We start from the raw sequence: 24,838 nt of genomic DNA on the forward strand, positions 1-24,838 counted from the left end.
AAAGTTTCTTTTTTTGTTTCAGATGATACCTATTCTTAAAAAAGAGGCAAATTTGGAGGAATGGCAAAAGGGTATCAATAATTTTATATGGGCCGGGAAGAAACCAAGGGTTAAATTTAAGATATTACAGGATGCTCGAGAAAGAGGGGGACTTAAGGCACCCAATTTGAAATTATATTATGATGCAGCCGCCCTAACTTGGTTAAGTGATTGGCTTAATTTAACAAATATGGATATTCTTTTTTTGGAAGGTTGGGATTTAATATATGGTTGGCATGCATATTTAATTTTTAATAAGAAAGTTGATCGGACTTTTAAATCACATATTTTGAGGAATGCCTTACTTCGTGTTTGGAAGAAGTATTATTATAGATTAAATTATAAAATACCTATCTGGGGGATTCCCAGACATGCAATTGAGGGAACCTCTAAGGGGACAAATTTTGATAAAATTTCATATAAAGAATTGTTAATTTGTTCTGGTTCGAATTGGCATTTGAAATCCCTAGATGTATTAAGGCAGCAAAATATTCTACAGTCATGGTTTCAATATTTACAAATAATGGATAGATGGACTGTAGACAAGAAAGAGGGAATAACACTAGAAGATAGACAATTGGTTATTCAGATTAAAAACCAAGGTCCGGCTCATATAAAAAGAATATATAATGTTTTATTAGAGTTAGATTCGGAAACAGAATTGGTTAAAGATTGTATGATTAAATGGGCTCAGAATATACAGGAGCCGATCTCATTGGATTTATGGGAGATAATTTGGATAAGAAATGTTAAATTTACACAAGCTCAAAATTTGAGAGAAAATTTTTATAAAATGTTTTATAGATGGCATTTAGATCCTAAAAAATTATCTTGTATGTATTCCAACATACAGCCCAAATGTTGGAGATGTGGCAATAATGATGCGACATACTTTCATATTTGGTGGAATTGTAAAAAAGTAAAGGCTTTTTGGATTATGATTTGGTGGAACATTCAAAAGATTTTTAGAAAGAAGATAAAGTTTACTCCTCAACTATTTTTACTTGGTATTTTTGTTGACTTAAATGAAAAAGAAACTACTTTGATGTTGAATTTATTAACTGCAGCAAGGTTACTAGTAGGTCTATATTGGAAGAAAGATTCTTTGCCTACTTTAGAAGAATGGATATTTAAAGTATCTAGTTTTGCAGAAATGGCAAAAATTTCTGCTTATTTAAAGGATCATACACAAGAAAGATATATTACTGTATGGGGAAGGTGGATAGATTATATTCAGAAAAAATATGGAATTAAAAAGTTTTATTTATTTTATGAATGAATATCAAATATTATAGAGAATTGTTTTATAAGTTATGGAGTTAAAGGTTAATTATGATATTTTTTTTCTTTCTCTTTTTTTTTCTTTTTTTTAATTATTATAATTTTCTTTTTCTTTTTTTTTCTTAACCCTGTATTCTGCTCTGGGAAGTGAAGGGAGGGGGGGTGGGGGTGGGAGGGAGGGTAAGGGGGGGGTTCTCTATTTTAAAATTTTATTGTATTTTTATAAATGATTGTATGTTTTAAAAAATAAAAATTTTCAATTAAAAAAAAAAATAACTATACATAGACCATTAATGGCACTACAGTGTTCTCAAGTTGAAACCTATCTCCCTGAATAAACTTCAAACAATGGTTATGATTCTAGCTATTTCCTCCTACAAAATTACCAATTTTGACATTTCATATTTGAGGCTCTTAAACTGTGGTAAACTTCAACAATGAAGCCTAAGTCCAAAGACAACACAGTGATATCTAACTGAGTTCAGTTGTGATATCCGACTGAGTTCAGTTCTTTATTTGCTTACACCTAATTGGCAGAATCTCACCAGATTAAAGCTATAACATTCTAAAGATATATGTTGGGAAATTCTAGGCTGAGGCTACTCTGAATCTTTTCCTTCTCCCCCAACCAATTCAGGACTGTAAAGGCTGAATGTGGAATGTACTGCCTCCCTGTGAAGCCATGTATTGCTGACATTCTCCCCCATTCCTTCTCTAGCTGCACATTCCATCACATCAATTCATCCAGCACAAAAATTGTGCAATATATCTGCATGAAACTGGATTGGGGAAGATTTGCCCATTCTTTCTCTCTTTCACACATACCAACTTGGCCAATCAACTATAGATTGGTTTTAGAGAATCTAGTAATAAGCTACCATGATGATTAAGAGACTGACATAATCTAGTCAAAATTAACAGCTTTCAAGTTTTGTTAAAGTGAAAAAAATAGAATGACCACATGTTAAGTCTGTGCCATCAGAACTGTTCCATTTGGCAAGTTATATGGTAAGTTATATGGTAACTTGGCTTTCTATCCATTGGCTTTCATGATAAAAGGTTATTTCCTTATTATTTATTATTCTGTTAGTTTTATCTAATTGGTCTTTTGACATGTCCAAGAACTAGAATATACCTGTATCATGATTTGCTATTGAAACTACTGTCAACTTTAACAGTTCATTACAACATAAAAGGTCATAAGTTCAAAGCTTTCTTAATTGGGAAGAACTAGTTCTATGGAATTAGCATTCTGTAATAAAGGGACATCTTTATCTGTCATAATTTTAGGGCTTTGGGGGGATTACTGCCTGTAAAGAGAAAATTTGAATTTTATTTACTTCTTTATTTAAAGCATGCCATTTTTCAAGTTACTACTGAATACAGATAAAATTGACAAGCTCCAAAAATCAATGTACTATTTTTAGAACTTGCTAGTTTTCACTTTTCTATGATGTGAAGTCATCATGGTTTGACGTAAGATATAAATTGAGAAGAGTAGCAATACATTTGAATAAATGGGATTACAATCATGGAAATAGATGCAGAAAGAGAAAGGAGAATAATATATTGTCTGTAGGGACTTTGGGTTAAAGCATGCATCTTCTGGTAGCCTTGATATAGTCACTCTTTTTGCTGCTATGATAGTTAATTGGGTTTATTGCTTTTATTTTCAGAGAAACAAAAGTTAACCAAATCTAGGCAATTAATTTGGCAGAAACTTTTACAACTCAAGAAACAAATTATTCATTTGGAGGATAGGATAAGAAGTACTGTGCGGTACTTATGTAAGTGTGTGCATGAATACCAATCAGATGATTCAACTGTCTTTATCATCTTATGCCCCAAATTATAAAATAATCCCATACTTTTAAAATCTATCCATAAATAAAATCTATCCATAAATAGTGGAACACCTTGCCTCCAGAAATTGTGGGTGCTCCATCACTGGAGATTTTTAAGAGGCTAGACAGTCACTTGTCTGAGATGGCATAGGTCCTCCCTTCCAGCTCTATTCTATTCCATTCTAAATACATGAACTAAAGATTCTATCCATATCCTATATTGAAACAACTTTTACCCATAACAAAAATGAGAATATTTTTGATGTTATTCTACACTTAGTATGCTATACCCTGGGCTCAAGCCTCTAATCACAATGTTATTATTTCTACCACTGAAAATCAAAACTCTGTCTAGAATAACTAGGCAGACGTTTCTTCAGGAAATCTTGCATGGATTTTCAGTGCTACATGGACATTGGCTTTTAGTTTTAGAACTGCAAAGACATCTTATCCAGACCGGTTTGGATTTGGATTTGGATTGTGACCTGTTTTGTGCTCTGTTTTATTTTGATGCCTCAGCTTGAATTATCAAGAGCAACGTGTTCTCTGCAGGGATTTTCTACAGCTTAGTGGGGAGAAATCGTAGCTCAATGACAGAACATATGTTCTGCATTCATAAAGTCACAGGTTCAATGCATAGCATCTGCAGCTAAAAGTGTGAGATAGCAGCTGATGGCAGATCTTTCCATGAGCCCCTGGATAACTTTTGCCAGTCAGAGTAAATAACACTAGGTTAGATGGGCAAATAGTCTTAAGGGAGTTTCCTATATTTCTTTTGTTTTGAGTTTTGTTCTGTTTTCTTCTGGGTTAATGTCTGATAGATGGCCACATAAAAACAATCTGATGACATTGGGTTCTTTTTTAACTATATAATTGTACAAAAGTTATACTGGAATCTATAAACATATATTAGACTGTCAATATTTGATTAATGCCTGGAAAATTCTAGCCTAACTTGGTGGGCTTACCAATATGGGATAGTAGGAATGCAGAGAATGAAAGCTAGTATGTATTATCAACAGACACTATGAGAGCTAGAGATAAAAAGGAACCTTTTCTTTCTCTTTTGTGACAGTGGCATTGAAAGAGAACATGAAGGGTGTGAGAGGTGACCAGATTTAAATTCTGAATGGCCCTTCTTGCTAGCTAAGAAGTTTTCAAGTAGTTTATACACTACCTTTTCTTCATATACAATAAAGATATATCTTAGCAATGTTCATCCTTGTCTTTGTGGGAGCCTGGTGAATATTTTCTTTCTTGTTACTGTCATTTTATAACTAAGCAGGGAGCAGTATTTTTCTTATTTTACTAATGTTGTAAACAGTGAAGCAGGAAGTAACTAAACTGAAACTCTACATATTTCAGATGGGATATTATTATCATATTTCAGATGGGATATTATTATTTGATTATTATTACTCAATAAAGGACATTTTCATAATCTAGGGTAATGCATAATATCCTCAAGGAAATTGCACAGCAATCCAAAAGCTATTTTACCTGAGGATGCCAAAAGATCTAGGAGAGAAATAAATAGTGCTAGTACCACTCTATAAAGTAAGACCAACTTAGATTACTTCATCCATTTTTGGTCACCATGTTATAAAAGAGATGTTGAGACTCTGGAAACAGTGCAGAAAAGAGCAACAAAAATGATTAGAGGGCTGGAGGCTAAAACATATGAAGAAAAGTTGCAGGAATTGGATATTTCTAATGAAAAGAAGGACTAGGTGTGACATGATAGCAGTGTTCCAATTTTTGAGGGGCTGCCACAAAGAAGAGAGAGTAAATCTGTTCTCTAAAGCACCAGAAAGAAAGACAAGAAATAATGAATGGAAACTAATCAAGGAGAGGAGCAACCTAGAACTAAGGAGAAATTTCCTAGCAGTGAGAACAATCAACCAGTGGAGCGGCTTGCCTTCAGAAGTTGTGGGTACTCCATCACTGGAGGCTTTTAAGAAGAGACTGGACAGCCACTTGTCTGGAAAGGCATAGCGTCTTTTGCTTGAGCAGGGGGTTGGACTAGAAGACTTCCAAGGTCCCTTCCAACTCTGTTCTTTTGCTATTCGGTCAAAGTTCATGAAATTTCATTAAAATCACCTATGACTGTTGTGATTTTGGCAATCTCACATAAGAATTTGCCTGAATTTTCACACTATTTCTGCACTTTTACTTATAAGGTGTCTGAGCTAGCATAATTGCTTGATGGTACAAAAGCCAGAAAAATTGTTGATCCCATCATAGCCTTTAATACTAAAGCTGTATTATTTCTATAAACAGAATTACTTAAGGTAGGACATGAAATTACCTTATAAATAAAATGTAACAAATCACACAATAACCTGATTCATACAGTCCATGATAAGCTATATCACAACTTATTTGGTTTTGACTTAGTATGTTATGTGATCCTAATTATTGATCTTTATAAAGTATGTGTAAGCTTATCAGTTGTAATAGTAGGACAGCAATGACTACAAATATTTAAAATTTAGGTAAAATATGTAAAATGACCTAAAGGACTTATTTGCTAAACTAGCATCAAAGAGATAAATTAATATGATAAATTATAAAATGTATTTTGGAACTGGTCATCTTATTGTTCAAATACGTCTTTAAAACACACACACACACGAGACAAAATAAAGGCCAACATAGGCATGACAGAGGGTATCAGGAGTTACTTCTGGAAAGTTGTCTTAACTTTTATAAGGAAATCTCCCACATCCAAAGAAGACTGGTAAGAAAGAGGCTTCTATGGATAAGACATTTTAATCTAATTTTTTATATCAAAATGAAAACTGGCAACCTAAACTGGGCAGCCTTCACTCACATAACAACATCAACAGACTGTACTGGAGCCTAGCAAAAGCATGATTTGATCCAATCAAATTGTACAAAATGATTCCATAGAAAATAAAGGGAGGGGGGAGGAGAAACAGAATTGTGCTTTGGTTTTTCTTCAGCTGAGAAAAGGATGATCAAGCACTGACCTTGAATTGTCCTCTTGAAGAAAGCCTTGCAGGCCTCACATGAAGCCACACCATAGTGATACCCTGATGCAATATCACCACAAACCAAACACAATCTTTTGGGCATTGAGTTCAGCATATATTCACACTTGGTTTGTGAATCTTCAGCAATGGTACTGGAGCAATCATCATATCGTTTTCTGACAGACCCATTGCCCCCAAGACCTGGGGCTGAAGAGTAGAGTGGTGGTGAATCTAACCCATTCTGATGTCCATTCATGGTTGAACTGTAGCTTCCACTGGCGTCAGAGGAGCCACCAGGGCTGTGATGGTTGATGCTGTCCGTCAAGGAGGCGGGGCTTGATGGTTCCGTCTTGATATATGACGAACAGCTAGAATCAATGTGTCGATCTTTGCTTGACATTCTGCAAAGAAGCCTGCATTGTAAAGAGAATGGGAGAGAAAGAGGTTTCTGTGCATTAAAGACAATGATATTTAAAGGCAGTGCTGCAAAGGCTAAAGATGTAATCATTCATTCATTAGTCAATACCTCTTGTTTTACAGAAAGTAATCAGCATAAGCACCTGATAGAGCTGTAGCAAAGCCTCAGACTGGCTATAGACAAAAATTATAAAATATATAATACAATATATTTTTGAACTTTTATAAATTTCTTTTAAATCACCTTTCCAGATTCTAAAGTTGTCATATATAGTAATAATGAATTCACAGCCAAATTGTTCTTAGAACTTCTTTGCCCTATAGCAACACATTTATACCCTCCAGTAACAACAAAAGCAAAGAACATCAAAATTGTTACTGTATATATCAGATGAATGTTTTGCTCAGTAAATTCTTTTTTGTCAGCAAGTTTGATAAAGCATGATTGTACTTTCTGTATTGATTGGATCTCAGTATGAAGGAATAAATCACGTTTAAAGAAATTTATAAAGAGATATTTGATCTCAGATTACAGTGGATAATTAAGCTTGATTTCTTTTTCACAAAATCTAAATGGAATAATTCATAAGCTTTGTCTGCAATTACATTTTAGCTGTTGTCCATAGGATTAATCAATAATAATGCAAGCATCCAATACATATGGAAGACTATATGACATGAAAACCAATATTTGACTATTTTTGGGGAAAAATTGCTAATGTTGAAAGAAGGAAACAGAAGTTTTACTTGTCAGATGATAAGATCATTGATCTCTTCTTATTATAAAGGAGGTATTCAAAGTAGTAAAAAACATCTGAACTTGCACATTTTCTGACTGTTAAAACTGGAAAAAAATTCTTCTAAGTGGCAGATTGATTGCTATATGCTTCTTAACTGAGGAGACAGTGCTGTCATGACAAACACCATGCTAATGTACTCTTTGAAAGATTTTCAAGAATGCAGTGAAATCTATTTCACTTATGACAGAGGAAAATTTGAGTTGGGTCAATATTCAACAAAAAATAGCTTCTAATCCTGAAGAACGTATCAATCTGACTGATTCATCTATGTGATTATTATACTAAATTTTAGGTGAAAAAACCCCTTTTGAATAAATGGGCAGAGTTCTCAATAGGCTTCATGAACTGTTAACAAATTAGAACATGTTACCTTTTAAAAATATGAGCGTTTAATCAAATTTGGAAAGGAAATGTTGCAGTGAATTTCTTAGTTATTAGAATGTTGGTTCTCTCTTTTCAATTAGCCAACTATCTTTTGTCATGATATTTTATATAAGGATTGGTTTATTTCAGCAGAGTCAAAAATATATTTATCTTATTCAACACATACACAACATATAAACAATCCTAGAATCCTTCCAAAACCAAAAGTATAGTTGAAATGAATTTGTTAGAATTCCCATATTCCTTTGCTAAATGAAGACTATTTAAACATGGGACAAAAACATGGCACTTGGAGTACCAATTTTGCTTAGGAATTCCAATAAAGATGCAAAAGATGGTGCAGATTTTCAAGCCCAAAGTCAGTACAAATTCTGATTATTAATCCAGCAAATTTGTCATCAGTTACCTGGATAAATATTATGTTAATAATGAGGAACAGAATCAATATGATATCCAACTAAGGAAAAAGTCTAGCCCAAAAAATATATTTTTCCACTATTTGAAGAGGATAAATATTTCAGATGTGTTGTATTCAATCAGGTTTCCTCTCCATTTTCTACCTTATGGTGACTAGTGTAATTAATACATCTATAATTAATAAAACCTTCATTCATTTTTCTTATTCTGAAACATTTTTCTCAAGGCCATTTGAAAGAAAATGGATCGCTACTCAATTACTGCAACCTTATGAATTCCTTTCAGTGTAGAATCTTTACAAAAATATCCAATTTATTAATTTATACTTGTTAGACAGCTCTTAAATACATTACAATATGAAATACAGCATGAAATATTAGGCTACTAAAGCTTGGCTTTCTTCTTGCTGTCTATCAGCAATAAGTCTATGTCTTCATTCTGACACAGGATTTTGTATGTCTCTAATTAAAATATCAAATAATTCTCTCATAATCTAGTAATTACTGAGTGACTGTAAGGGCTGGATGCCTCTGAATAACATTTCTGTAGCTTCGAAAAAAATACAAACTGTTTTAAAAATGTTTAGGAATCCATAGATTTTCTTTTTTTATAAAAAAAACTTCCTATTTCACATAATTTTTTTTTAAAAAGAAAAGATTTGATATGAGTGAAGATTTAAGGCATTTGGGATGATTTTTCTTTTGTCCTGAAAAAAATGGCTAAGGAAAAGATCCTGTGCTCAGTTCTCTGGAATGGGTTATGTAATGAACTCTTCTACAAATTAAACTGGAAGAACGACTGCATAATATATAATTTATATATCATACTGTTTGATTCTGGAAATTTATATTTGGCTACTCCACCTAGTTCCACTTGGCCATTCTAATCATCACAACAACTACATCTTGTAGGAGATCAGGAAAGAGAGGGAACACACATTTCTTGAAGCAATCTATTGTAAAAATCTATCTCTGGCTATTGAATGAATAAAGTGTTACATTAGAAAGTCCATTAATGCCACATAGATGTATTTCCTTCTGTTTAAAATTCAGGTTTAAAATTTAGGTAACACTATTAAAGGAACAAAATGATAAATTCTACTTGTTTGATGTGAAATCCCAGCTTCTGTGGCTTGTGGCTTGGTATTACCTGCAACCAAACCTAAATCATTTCTTAATCATAATTATCTGTGTATGTGTGTGTGTGTATGTATGTATGTATGTATGTATGTATGTATGTATGTATGTATATATATATATATATATATATATATATATATATATATATACACACATATATATATATATATATATATATATATATATATATATATATATTCAATTTGTATCCTGCCTTTTGCTAAGGTGCACTCCCTCCTCTTATTTTTCCCTACAGCCACCATCCTGTGAACTAGGATGGATCGAGAATGAGTGACTGGTCCAAAAACTTTCAGTGGATTTCCTCGGCTGTGTGATTTTGGGCCAGTCTCTTTCTCCCAGGCTAACTATCCTTACAGGCAATTGGTCTGGGAAACATGGAGAGGAAAATATGCTATATAAACCCAGCTACAGAATGATATAGACTAGGTGTGCACATCATAGTAAGGCATAGTTTTATCATGATTAATTCAATAAGCTACAATTAATTCCGTTCACACAAGTTAGGTCAATACGAAGAAACCACATTTTGACCTGGTATAATAAATGAACCCAGTCACACTACCCCGCTCCAAGCCATCCTAGGGGTAACTGGCAGTTGAAATGTACTAGCAATAGCACAAGTATATCACTAACATAAAAAGGAGGAAAATAAAGACAACCAAAAAAGGGAATTATAATTCAAAATCACCTGCTGAAAATTTTGTCTTGCTCCCTGAAAGTTAATTTATCTCTTTTCCACCTTTTTGGTAAAGGGGGATAAATGTTGATAAAACATTTCAATTACAACTAGTTATGTGTATTCCTAACCTTGGGGTTGGATAATACTTCTTTTGGATATAAACCTATTAGCACTTATTATTTGAGCTTGTTATGAGAGGTACAGTAGTAAAAAGTAAAACAGACCTCTATAACAGAGTAATTATTTCCTAATCATTACTTACTCATTACATTTCAAGTTGCCTTAATAACCTCTCGCCCACAAAAAGAGTTTGATTCCTATTTGCCTTCTTTACCAGATTTCCTGCAGCCTTTTTTATAGGTCTGAAATATTAACAACAGCCTTTAAATCCAATTGTCAGCCAATGATTTTTATTCTAGACTTCACTTCAATCTAAAATTAAAGGCACTAAAATTCATATGAAGTCTAAGAGGAATATAGCGAATAGAACTTTATTTCAAAGAGAATACTTTTTTCGGAAAAAGCTACTCTTACAGTGATGACTTCATCTTCATTCATAGTCAGTTTTATATTATTATAAGGGGGTTTAAGTCACAGAAGATTAATAAAACTATAAATGCAGTTAACATTTAAAATGAGAAATATTATGTCTCATATTTAAGCACACAATATTTATCCTTAAAATAAATGTAAATAAAATAAATATAAAAATAAATTATTTATTTAGGATTATATCTTACAGGTACAACTAGGAAGGACTGAAATCAGTCCTTTGTTCTGCTAGCAAGGAAAAGGACTTTTGAACAATTCCATCAAATTTTTTGGAGTTATTCTGTAACTCCCCAAAATAAATTTTCAGCCTATTTCAACAAACAATTTTTAAAGTCTTTTAAAAGGGAATTTTAATATGTTTATATATGTAATTTGTTTTCCAAGATGTACTTGGGGGGGGTGTATTTTAATTTTGTTTCTTTAAAAAAGAAGATTTGAGAGCATGTTGTAGGCCATTGGGGTTGATCTATAAGGAAACAAAATATGTTAATCTACCTTTCATGCTGTTGGAAACAAATGATAGCATTTCCTAACCTAGCCTGAGATTTGTAGTCTTAAAAATCCAGAGGACTTTGGAGAAGACATATAAAAAAGATGACCACATGAATTTATATATATTTCATCTATACAATGAAAAGACAAATGTAAGCTCAAAAATGTATGTAGCATTATAAACAGGTTTCATGATTATTCTAACAACACAATTCTAACGATTCTGTAATAGCTTTGTTCCCTATGCCATCGGTCCGATAAACTAGCAAGATTTGTTTTTCACCCCATGCACATGTCATATAATATATGTGGGTATATGCATAATTCTGTATTTATTTATTTATTTATTTTTGTCATATTTATGTAGTGTATATTGGAGGTGGTGACTCTTTGAGAGCTGTATGAGATGAAATTTCATTTCAATGTATGCCAATTTAGTGTACGTTCAAAGTGACAATAAAGTTATTAATCTATTCTATTCTAACACTAAAATACAGATGTTTGTAAATAAATAAAAACAAATAAAAACAAATATGCATTAAGATATTCTTCGACTTACAGCCGTTTATTTTAGTGACTGTTCAAAAATTCAGACACTTGGCAACTGATTCAAATTTATGACAGTTACAGTGTCCCAGGGTCATGTGATCCTTTTTGCAAGCTTCTGACAAGCAAAGTCAATGGGAAATCCAGGTTCACTTAACAACCATGTTACTAACTTAACAACTGCAGTGATTCACTTAACAATTGTGGCAAGAAAGGTCATAAAATGGGAAAAAACGGACTTAACAACTGTCTCACTTAGCAACAGAAATTTTGAATTCCATTGTGGTCGTAAGTCTACCTTTGCAGACTATCTTTTAATTCTTTTTCCCCCCAGGTCTCTATTTTCCATTTAAGCTTTGTCATATTTTATACAGTAAAAGATTTGCATAAGGAAAGAGGGTTTTTTAAGCTCTAAAGATTAGCTTGGAGATATTTTGAGTCATGTTCTAATTGACTTTCACCTGTACTGACCATCAGCTTCTTTTCAGCATTCTAGTTGGGCAGTAGAGAGAGATGGCGAAAGTTCAACCTGAACCTGTCTGGTTATAAAGAATGTGCTCTAATAGTGAGCTATAACCTTATTTCCTTCAGACTCTTAAAAGAATTAACTTGCAACTTGTACCGACAGCCATCAGCCAGATAATAAGGACTTCCTAATAAACAGATTTTATCATAATAAAGTAGCATGGATCTGATATTGTAACACTAATAACTAAGGACGGATTTAATATATTTTTAAACTGATTTACTATATTTATGTTTTCTTTCTGCCCATGCATTCCAAGGAGTTTAAAAAGGAGTTTATGCTTTCATGGTCTGAATAGAGATGGGAAGAGATACAAGAACAAATTTAACTATGGTAATCACTGCAGAATTTCTGGGAAGACATTTCTGGGATGACTTCATGAAACCATGCTAATAGAGAAGCATATGTTCCATCTTTGATTGCCACTCAGAATTACTCCACACTTCCAGGTACAATGTAAATGTTGTATTAAACTTTAAAGCTCTCAATAGTTTAAGATCTAACTTTGAGAGACTGTGTCCCCCTCCCCGCCCCCATTACAAGCTGGTCTGGACATTCAAATTTGCAGGAGAGGCATCTCAAGATGCCCTTGGTTTTTGAAGCCTTTCCTATTAGGCACACAAGGGGAGAGCCTCACTTTTGTATTGGTTCCAGACTACGAAATGCAGCTTTGCTTTTTCCCATTTTCTCTCAAAAATCTAATGTTATTATCATCTTTGGGGGGAGAAGCATGGGAAATTGCACTGTTTTGCTTTATAAGCCACCTTGAGTATTCAGCTTGAACAGAAAACAGGCATAGAATTAAATATTTTATTTCTTTATTTTAATATAATTTAATTTAAATGTCACACATCTCACCAATAAGGTGACTCTAAAATAATTTAGAAGCAGGATATAGTTCTAGGGCTAGAGATTTCTCTAGAAATACAGAATATATTTGCATCTCTAAAATATATTAAGGTATTCATGGTACACATATGTACCTTACATTAAACTAGCCAAACAAGTTGGAGCAGTATCTAGCCACCCTTACAGTACTATTCATTTTACTTACTCAATGAATATCTCATTTTTCTTGCCAGACAAGAATGGGAATGTGGTGGAACTGCCAGAATGGTGGTTATATTTATTTATTATTTAATTATTAAATTTATATGCTACTCATTCACTGTCACGAGTGACCCTAGGTGAGTTATAATAGGTTATAATAAATGTGTAAATATAAAAATGTTAAAAGTATGAAAATTAAAATAACAAATAAAACGTTAACACCAAGAACATGGAAAGTATAGGAGTGGACTTTTGTCTCTCGCTCACTCAGTCACCTGCAGCATAGTGCACCCCTATCAGGGTCCCAGTCAACCTCAGATCCAGGTTTTAAGGCCTTTCCAGAAGGCCAACGGGTGAAGGAAGATCTCACCTTTGTAGAAAAGATGTTCCATATCTGCTGAGAAATATGGCAGAGAGGGCTCTTTTCCTTTATCCCATTAACCATCATTCTTTGGATGACAGGGTCCAAAGAAGGCCTCTTCTGCCAATATGAGTGGGAATGGTGAATCCCACTGGAGTAAAAAAATACTCCATATAACCTGGTCCCATACCATGAAGGACTTTAAAAGTGATAAACCAACACCTTCAACTGGACAAACTGACAACCAATGCAGCTCATGTAACAGTGATATTACATGGGCCAGGTTAAGGGTCTTCAGAACAACCCATGCCACTGGATTCTGTACCAGTAATAGCTTCCAAATACTCTTCAAAGGCAGCCCCATATTGAGAACATTGCAGTAATACAACCAAGATATGACTAGGGCATGAATGTGTGAATACAGTTATTCTGCTAAAATCAGGAAGACATAAATAGTCGGAGCTAAATAGGTCCAGAATTCAGTGGCTGGCTAAATCTCAAATTAATCTAATAAGATACAGACACATCAGTATTAAGTAAATGAAAATAGGATATATATTTTAAATGTATGTTGCACAAATGAGGAGGAGGAGGGAAGGAATTTATATTTGGAAATAAATAAAGCCAATAAAGTATGAGAACATGGAGAAGACCAGAATCCAAAAAGAGAGGTTATTATACTTCTTGTGAGAAAAGGGAAAAAATCTCAATGTTGCTTTTTCTGCCCAAATACGTTGCTCACCTCAAGGCACTGACTCACCAGTTCTTGTTATGGAGTTGAGTTACAATCTCAACTGAGCTACTTTACAATGAGTCCTTTTTTTCCTGCTTCAGCTAATTGCACTCTAGCAAAGTGGCAAAATGTGAATCACTTAGTGGGAAAATGGGCACCAGCTGCTATTGTCAGAGAATGGCAATGCTGAAAAAAAGGAAAGCGACTGAATGAAGTGTCATGTCAGAAATCAACGGTGCAACGTGTGATTTGAGAAAACATGACTACTTTACAGAGACAGGGTGTCATTATGGCATCACTGTAATACGATGCTTTGACAACTGCTATGTCTAACATATCATCATTGCATTAAGGTGCACTGGCTTAGTTGGGAAAGGAATAGAAAGTTTTTTTCCCCCTCTTTTAATAAGCAATATCTTAAGAGGTGCCTGGTTAACCTTAATGGATGAGATGATTACTAATCATAACAAATTCTATCTTTAAAGGACATTTCATTATATTAAGGCTATCCTTAATAAATATCTGTACAGAAATAAATAGGGATTTTTCTTATTTCATTGTGTGTGTATGTGTGTTTGTGTGTGCATACACATACATACATACATACACACACACACATATCCTCTCTTGTTGAAGATTCATAACATCCCTTTCTTACAGCTATGCTGAAAAGCAAGTATGGTGCACTACGCACTATGTTGGTATTACAAATGAACATTGAGGAGACAATAGACCCCATTAAAAAGAGGGTGCATAAAATGTTTCAAAACTATCCTTCTCTTCACCCTATTCAAGCTCTCTCTCCTACTCTTTATCTTGTAACACTAATTAATGTGGGGACAGTTTCAAAGTGTTCCTTAGATGAAAAACACATTTGTAGTTGGCACACAAAGGTTATCTCAAATAAGCAAGGATGAATCCATCCCATAACCACAAGAAAGAAAGAATTTTGTGTGATGCAACATCACAGGGTTCAGAAAATTAGGGGCTGCAACAATATTATTGCAGATATGGGTTAATCAAAAGCAGGCATAATTTGTTTCCAGTTAATTTCCTTGGCCCTCTATGTCCTCAGATTAAGCTTTGCTAAAACTTATGGATGCAAATAAATGATTCAATCAATCAATTCAGAATTAGCTTCTTGTGTTTAAAGCTCTAAATGTTATATATAAACAATTGATGGATCGATGCTACTGTTATATGTATAATAACAGTATGTAATTATATATGCAATATTTTGGATAATTAACTGGCAAAAATATTCATTGACATAACAATTATTTTGGCAGCGGTGAGGAATCTATATCCCTACAAACCATGCACATTTTATATATATCAGGATTACAGAACCCTTTTATCTATCATCTCAGTTGGGTTTTGGCATTATATGACAAGAGAGAGAAAAGAAGAAATGTGTTTTCTTTTTCTGCCAAATCCAGATCAATTATTTTGTCATTATTTTATATCTAATGTATTTCACTGATAGTTGCTATTATCCTAATGACTTTTAAGTAACATAATAATTGAAAAAATACACTTGCATTAAACAAACTACTGCTGTTCAATCAATATTAGTGAGACAAAGTGTTTTAACAAGTCTGTATATATGCACTAATGTAGCTTTCATTAAATGTGTCCTTAGATATGCACCATCACTGTAGTTATTGGGGCAGACGGATCTTTAAAAGCCATAACATGATGCTAGATTTTACTTGCAAGGTCAACATTAACAACAATAGTTCCATGTCCTTATACCATAGAAATCATGACTAGTTCAACCTAAAGAAAACCAAATTACATAGCTTTATGCCTACACTGGGGGAAGAAAATTAAGGCAATATGCAACTATTATGACTTTACGATTTAAATACAACAACCAATATTAAAATTAAATGTAAACTGGTAGTCCTCACTTAATGATGGTAATTGGAACCATAATAATTTCATTTGCTAAGCAAAGTGGTCATAGAGCATGACATCACGTTCATGCACACTTAGGGATAGAAATTCCAGACTTCCAGCTGCTATTGTTAAGCAAATCACCATGAGCCATTAAGTGAGGACCTCCGAAGATCACCATTTGTAACCCTCAGCCTGCTTCCCTACTGACTTTCCTTGTAGAAAGTCAGTAAAGAAGATTAAAAATGGCAATCACATGACCAATGCAACTAATATGAGGACTGCTGCCTTTGTTAGTTTGATCAGAGTGGTTGTTAAACAAGGATCTGTACATGAGCAAAATTGATATACTGTATGCTTAAATAAACATTTGAATGACATTTCATTTAGATGCATGCTACTTCATCTCTATGGTGTTAATATGCTTCTTCTGAGGTTTGATTAATTGTAATTAAATATTAACTTAGAATAAGTTATAAAATACATTTTCTTCATTCTGTTTCATGATTGTTTAAAATCAAAGCATGATTTTACATCATATTTAAAATCAAAATTTCAGTTATTCTCATCTGGTTGCATGTGAAAAATATGATGAGAAAAATTTTTAGGGCTATGAAAAGACCCCTATATTCATAGATTTCAATTCTGCACTGGAGTGAAAAGTTTTTTTGTTTTTTGTTTATAAAGATAACCCAGTTATCTCAGATTCTTCCTGCCCTTGCCCCCAAAATAATCCCTCAAGAAGCATAGCTATTATGCAAAGTCATCTGACATAATTTGTGATATCTGGATTGCCCAGCCACAAAATGCTAGGCAGCTAGGAAGGATACCTTCTGCCTTTTGATTATGAAGCTGACTGATAAATACATCTAAGAAAAAAGATTCAGACAGAAACCACTAGTCTTTTCCTAAAATTAAAAAGAAACTTGCAGACATTCAGTGATCTTCTGATCCTTCCCATCCTTACCATGTCTTTGGAAAAGCGTTGCCTTTCCAAAACTATTGAATTTGTACATAGTTTGGTCAGTTCAAACCCATATAGTTGGGTTAAAGAACACATGACCACTGATTTATGAAGCAATTTTTGTGCAGAAAGGAATCTGAAGGATCTTGAGTCACATGTACCTCACTGCATTCAGTTCCTTTAAACTATTTTATCCCATGTCATGCTGGGGGAAAAACAGCCTGCAGCAACTTGGGGGGGGGGCAGATTTCACTCCTTTTCTCTGCAGGCATCTTTTAGTATAAATAGTTAACCTCCTACAGCTTAATAGGTAAGCAGACATTCAGGTGTTTAATAAACATGCACAGCTTTAAATTCACAGCATCACAATCATGCATTGGGCAGCAATCACGAGGTTCCTGGGAGGCACTCAGACTTAAAGGTCAGGAACATTTGTGCACATAGACCATTCCATGTTGTAGTAAAGGTAGCTACTACAGTAGCATGAACAACTCAATTTTACTCAGTGTTCATGCCTCTTTGCCTTCCTGTTTACCTAGCATGTTGCTTTTTAAAATTTTTCAGTCAAATGTTCCATCTTTTTAGCCATATTGCGCTGCCCCTTGCCTGTATCATGGTAAATAAATGGGAGCAATCAGCAAAAAAGTTCATTTTGTTTCCCAACCCAAGTCAGCACGTCCCTCCTCTTCTTTTCTCCTCCTGCAGGCTCAAAAGTTCATCTGTTAATTCACAGATACATACCTGGAGCAAGCAGGAAAGATAAGGATAAATTTTATAAACAAAGCTGTAATTCCCTCCCCAACCTGCTCAACCACCATCATTTTAGACAGACGGAAATGGCAGAAAGCAATCCAGCATTGCATTCAGTTAAGAAAACAAAATAAAGATACCACAAAAATAACGGAAGATTTATTTTAGGATGTAACAGGCTTTTCAAATAAGGATTATGTTGAAGTGATTACAACATCAAAAGCAGTTACTTGTGCCAGTCACAAATCTGGTGCTATGGATCATGGGTGCCTATTTGTCTGTCATTTTCAAAGAAATGAGAAAAGAGTAATAACATAAAGGAGGAAATACAGCCAAGAATCTCCAGGCTCAAGAGTTTAAATTTCAATTGTTTGCACTTTTTAAAACTATTACTAGATAGTAATAGTTTTAAAAAGTGCAAACAATTGAAATTTAATTGCACTGGAAATATTAAAGAATAGTTGAATATTATAATCATCACCCACAGTTATTTATTCTGCCCTTCTCAAATTACAACCTCTATTTGTCTTATCTACTTATGAAATGAATGAAATGTCTAGGCCGCCACAGTCTATCATGACCATGAGTGGCTTAAAAAAAAATAGAGTAAGAAAAAAATGCAAATATAAATAACCTAAAATAGAAATCCAGAAAAATAAGCACAAACTGATAGACCAAAAACATTGCACAAGGGGTCCATCTCCCACTCAAGCCCAAGGCCTGTAGACACTCTCTTAAGAACCGGTTATAAACAAGTAACTTTATACTTTATTAAATATTTTAACAGAAACACAAACAAATGTATCCCCCCAAAATAGTCACGATTTATCCCCAAATACCTCTACCCACTTTCCCATTTTTAAAAGGAAAGAGAGAAAATGCTGGATGGCGGTCGGGGAGAAAAAGAATAGAAAAACAGCACTTGGCAAGTTGTGAAATGACGTTTTCCTGCAATCAGCATTTAAGTGAATGTTTGTCCCAGTATGCTACACCATGCTGTCAGCAAGCAGCAGGGAGTCGTTGAGTTGTTACTACATTTGATTTGACTGCCAGGAGGGAGCTTTATTTCCACTAACTGTTAGTTGCCAGCTCTAAGGATATTGGCCTTCATGTCTTCGGAAAGGATTCCCTCCCTATTCTGTATCTATTTTTTTTCCCCACTTTCCCTTGCTTTCCAGAAATCACCCCAAATTAACAAGATGAGGCATCCTTCTCTGGCCAAATGTAAACTTACTGTAGTGTTATTAGCACCCAGGGGGGTTGAATATGGAATTTGCCTTTAAGGGAAGAAGCAGCAGAGCTCCATTTTTATAAGTGACTTGGTCAAAATAAAAATAACGCGAGTTCACTGTTTACTATTCTTTCTTCAACTCACTGATTCTAATACTTGAGAACTAATTGGAATAGATCTGACAACAACATCTAACAATCAAAAGCATTTTTTAGAAAAATGATAGCATGTGTATTGGCAGGGGGAAAGAAAATCTCCCTAGGAGACAGACTAAGTATTCAGACTGAATGGAAAAGTAATTAACACTAAAGAGCTATAAGTATAATTAAAGAAATTTCATTAAAGGAAGACAGGTGATTCTGCTTCCCTAAATGCCACAAGGTGCTGTCTAAAAATGAAAGAGAACTCAGTTTCAGTGAGTGGAACAGGAAAGCCATGTCTTTAACCAGATCAGATTCTCAAAATTGGCTGTCAAGACGGGATTGTTGTGATTTGTACCCGTCTATCAAGTGCATGAAAGAGAAAGACCGAGAGAGAAAAAGAGGCAAAGCTGCTGTCGCTTCCATTCGCAAAGCACCTTTAATTTCCAATGCACCATCTGTTACAAAATCTAATTCATATTCCCCCCCACCTTTAATCTGATTTAGTCCTGTAATACTAATTCTTTTACTATCCTTATGAGCATGGCTCTCAAGGAAAAGCTCTGGTTCTGGGTTGCAAAGAAATTGAATATTCTATAGTTAAGGTTCTAGTGACTTAAGTGAAGCATGCCCTCCATTAAAATGCACCCCGGTAAAGAGATTTGTTTCCAGTCAATGCAGAGATATGGAATTTCTTGCAGTTGGGAAGGGGGAGGAGGGAAAGACAGAAGGGGGAAATACACAAAAGGGAATAAAAATTATGACAGGAAAGTAGGCTAGGGACATGAAAGCAGAGGTTGTCATAAAATACAATTGTTGTCAAGTTTAGTCACTTTCAGTCCTAGCTATAAAATCTCTTTTTCTATGGTTTCATAAAGAAAACCTAAAACTGCATTTTCATTAAGGGAACAAAAAATGAGTTGTAAATATAATAATAAGGGAGCAGGAAAAAATATAATTTATTCAATAGGGCATTATGAAAATTGTTTTAATTGTTACTGGACCCAAATCAATACAAGATTTATTGTTACTGGACCCAAATCAATACAAGATTTATTTGCAGTGTAATTGCCCGTGTACAAGTATTACTGCAGGAGCCCACAATGAATGAAGGGAAGAAATCCAAATCCAGGACAGAAATCCAGGATGCAATGTTCAGCACACCTTCTGGCTCAGCCAATCATCTAAGAAGATCCCTTCAAGCTTCTTTTATACTTAATGGAAATGTCATGTCAGAAATATCTGAGGATTTGCAGTTCCTCAGAAACTGTACTATATGTAGAACTGGGAGGTGTTTAACTGCCTAGAACTTTTTTTGAGAAAAAAGAAGCATATAAACTGATTTTTTCCAGTGTTTGGCCAAAGGTTACAAAATTTGATTATTAAATTTGGAAGTGGCAAAAAAAAAAAAAATAAGCATGCACCTTAGAAGGCAGGTATAATACAGAAGGATTTTAACTCTTTGGAACAATGGCCAGAAACCGGAAAGATGAATTTCAATAGGAACAAACGTAAAAGTCCTACTTTTGGACAGGAAATATCAAAGGTGGTGTGGAACAACACTGGGTAGCAGTACATATAAATAAGATTTGGATACTTTCAGGGATCATAAGCAGAACATGAACCAACAGTGAGATGCAGTTAGGAAGAAAAGCGAATGCAGTCCTAGATTACTTTGATGCAGGGGGCAAGATCAAGATCACTCATTGTTCCTCTTATATTGCACTGGTCAGACAACATCTAGATTCTTACATCCAGTTCTGGATACTGAATATTTGGAAGGACACTGTGGACAGCAGAGGACAGAAACCAAGATGCTATTGAGAGGAAAGTTTTAAGAAGAATGGTTGGAGGTATTGGGTATGCTTATCCTTGAGAACAGAAGGCTGTGGGGAAGACATGACATCTGCTTTCAAGACTCTGAAAGGATGTCAGTGTAGAAGATGGGGCAATACTCTTCAGAGCTGCTTCAGAAGTCCGGACACAAAACCATGGGTTTAAAGTGCAAAGAACTGGATCTCAGAAATCCATTACCCAGAAGCAGGTTTGATATTCTAAAAGCTGTTCAGCATTAGAATAGACTGCCTCTGGTGGTGGTAGACTATCCTTTGCTAGTGGTATTTAAAAAGAAACTAGGTGGATTTCCATCAGGAAATCCATAGAGTGGATCTGTAGAATCTGTGGAATCCTGCATCTAGCAGGAGGTTAAATAACTGTACTGCCCCTTCTAATTCTTACACTCAAAACATCACAATTGACAACAAAATTAGGCTTAGTACAGAATATCAAAGATATGCAAACAGGAGAATGAAGAAGACACTAAAAAAAATTGAAATGGTTAAGAGCAAAGAATCAGATATGGCATCACCAAGAAATAGAGCCCAATCTGGGACGCAGAAGGGAAGTGAGGAATAAATCATAAAGAGTACAATGCATCATTTTCCAGTTAAGTCCAGTTTGTGGTAGCAAACATGAGGCAAAATCGCGTCTTTATAGACTACATATAGCTAAATAACTATCCTTCCACAATTTGTTTCCTATGTTCCATCCCAAAGAATATTCCGTGAATAAGGAGATATAAAGTTTTCCATAGAAATAGAAGAAAATAGAAACTCTTCCACAGAAGAGTTTAAAGAACTAATCACTCTCAGTGGTATATTTACTTAGAAAGGTTCACTGATCCCCACTGAGTCTTAAAATATACACACAAATATAGATATGTGGAGAATTAGAGGACAAGATACCTACTTTATCTACAACTCTTTCTTGAACAACTCAATATTTGTGGCCTTTTTTTGCATTTTTCCTCTATTAATAATCAGCATCTGCTTGATTCTTTCTCTTCAGCCATTCCATTATCAGTTCATCTTGTCTCTTTATAAGAGAGCCATTTAGAATTATAATTTCAATCATTGGCTTCTCCAGGGCTACACCTTTAGATCATTTTTCAGCTTGCATTTTATCACACTCTTGGTGTCCCCTCCTAGGACTAACAATTTGCTAAAGCAGCTGAATGCTCGCCTGCTGATTTAGACCTAGCAATCATCACACCTGTCTGCAGAACTTTTACTCTTGCAATGTATTCTGAATATGGAGCTCTTGCCAAAAGCTGTTTGAGAGTTGCAGATGGTACAAAATATCATGTCTTGCTTCCTAGAAAGAATAAGCAAGAACATATTATATCAGAACTGTATTGTGACATACAATTTTACAGACACATCTGTGATAAATAATGTTATATGCACTTTCAACAAATGGCTTTATTACCCTAATTTAGCTTGCATTGTGAAAGACTATCTTATTTTGTCATATATAATCACAGCACATACGAGCAATAACATGCTGACTTCTCACAGACTCAATGTTAAGGAAAATTTTAAAAAAACATTTGGGATAAGTGTGTTTCTTTTAATATATCTATAGTTTCATCTGAACATATTTTAGGACTCACGTTCAAATCTTTCATCTGAAAAATAATTCCTGTAGGAATTATATATACAATGAAGTTCTAGCATATGAGCCAAAAATCTGAATACAGTATATATTAGGGAAGGGCATAGTGCAGATGATGCTCTGCTGGTCAGTTTTTAGTGGATTTTGAAATAGTCTCTTGTGTGGAATTATTCTAGAAGTAATGGATAACTTTTAGACAAAAATACCCCTTTATGGTGAAAAAAATCCTGAAAATTTACAATTGTTTGTAAATTGTAAATACTGTAGGGGATTGTGAAGATCTTGATTTTAAAAGAGGCAATTATGGAAATAGATCAACCATATCACAATCTGAAGTCATTAATAAATAAATGGCTTAAAAGTTGGGCTGTTGGTTTGATCTCCAAGCTTGGCGATTTGTCTGCAAATGTTTTGTCTCATTTCGGGGGGGGGCATCTTCAGTGCACTTTGAATTGTGCTCATCTGTCAGAGCATTGGCCTTTAAATACCTTTTTGTGTGATGTAAATTGGCGTGGGTGTTAATTGTCCAGATGCTGCTGAGTGATGGTTTGGTTTCAGGCTGTTTGATTGGCTTTTTGTTGTTGCTGGGCCATAGTCTTTGGTGTTTAAGTATTGTCTGTGTGATGCAAATGGTGTTTGTTTGTTTGATTGCCTCTGAGTCATGGTCTGGTTTCAGGTTGTTTGGCTGGCTGGCTATTGTTGAGATGTGGTCCGGTTTCTTGTGGAGGGTTGTGATTTTTGTTGCTGTGTGGTGGGTTGCCTGTTCATTCACTTTAAATGCTGCCTTCGGGACTGAAGTAGTTCTTTTGTTCTCAGCGGTTGATAGATAGGGTCAATAGGTGACTGTTTATAGACTTACTGGTGGAGAATTCAATGAATTCTCTTTCTCCCCTTGATTTCACTTAGGTTACAACTGTGGTCCTGGTTAAATCAAATTTGTGTCCTGAGTCTTCATGGATGGACATGAGGGATAGGCTTAAAAGTGTATGGCCAGAATTTTAGCCCTTACAATAGTAATTTTTGACCACCTGAAGCAGTGATCAGCAATATATATATATTCTCTCTCTCTCTCTCTCTCTCTCTCTCTCTCTCTCTCTCTCTCTCTCTCTCTCTCTCTTTCTCTGTGTGTGTGTGTATGTGTGTGTATAATTATTACCTCTTACAATTTTTCAGCTATAAAGTTGTATGTTCAAAATTGTTTTTTTTGAAATTGTTGTTTAGTTGAAATCCTTTGTTTTGTTTTTTTCTTGCAATGGGTAGTCCATGTAATTTGTTCTCTATTTCTGAACTATCTTTTAAAAAAAAATCCAAAGCGAAAGCAACCAATCATACAAGAAAATATAATTAATAAAAGGAAATGTGTGAGCAATGTTGATCTATGTACAATCCAAAATGTGTATGTGTGTGCATATCCTACGTATATGTCAATGCTGGCTGGGGAATTCTGGGAGTTAAATTCCACGTATTTTAAAATGGTCAGGGTTGAGAAACACTTATATATGTACGCCTACTGGGTATACACATACACATACACTCACACACATAGGCATACATATATACCTGTACCAATGTTTCTCAATCTTGGTCATTTTGAGATGTGTGGTATTTAACTTCCAAAAATCTCCAGTCAGCACTAACATACGCATGCTATAAGAAATATATATTTAAGAGGAACAGTATTGTGCATAAAGAAATGGTTCATGGAAAATAGTAAATCTGCCCACTTAATATTCAACTACAGGGAACATCAACATTCCTTTGCCTTTGTTATCTGACTCTCAAATGGCTGGAGTTCTCCTTACTGAAAATCCTGAATGAACAGCAATTTGCTTCCATTAGGAATTCAACTTTAAGAAAAGTAAGCTATTCTAGCTTGTTTCTGGTATGCTTAAACTAAGTTTAAGAGATCTGCTTCTATGCAAAAGGCATTCTTCAAACCTGCAGCATTGAGAACTACATAATAATAGAGGACGGATAAGAAAAGAAGTGCATAAGAGAGGAGAATACATTCTTAACTATGCCAAAACAGAAAGAACAGGTAGTTCTTTCTAAGCTTCTGCATATTCCTATAGCCTGTGAAAGTATTGAGGGACTACTTCCCTTATCACTTTAGTAGAGCCCTGG

At 34.5% G+C, this 24,838-nt stretch overlaps 1 protein-coding gene across 10 annotated transcripts in view; it reads right to left on the minus strand.

The window, feature by feature from the left end:
• The window catches only part of ESRRG (estrogen related receptor gamma), a 495,287-nt gene that overhangs the window by 160,586 nt on the left and 309,863 nt on the right, over window positions 1-24,838 (minus strand). For all 10 annotated transcript variants that reach the window (XM_039336514.1, XM_039336477.1, XM_039336486.1 and 7 more), the window contains one exon: window positions 6,158-6,573. In XM_039336514.1, coding sequence (XP_039192448.1) covers window positions 6,158-6,573 — 416 coding nt within the window. The remainder of the gene's footprint in view (window positions 1-6,157; window positions 6,574-24,838) is intronic.

The sequence above is a fragment of the Crotalus tigris genome, unplaced genomic scaffold, assembly GCF_016545835.1.
Source record: "Crotalus tigris isolate CLP2741 ecotype Arizona unplaced genomic scaffold, ASM1654583v1 scf7180000017546.9332058, whole genome shotgun sequence".
Lineage (NCBI taxonomy): Eukaryota > Metazoa > Chordata > Lepidosauria > Squamata > Viperidae > Crotalus > Crotalus tigris.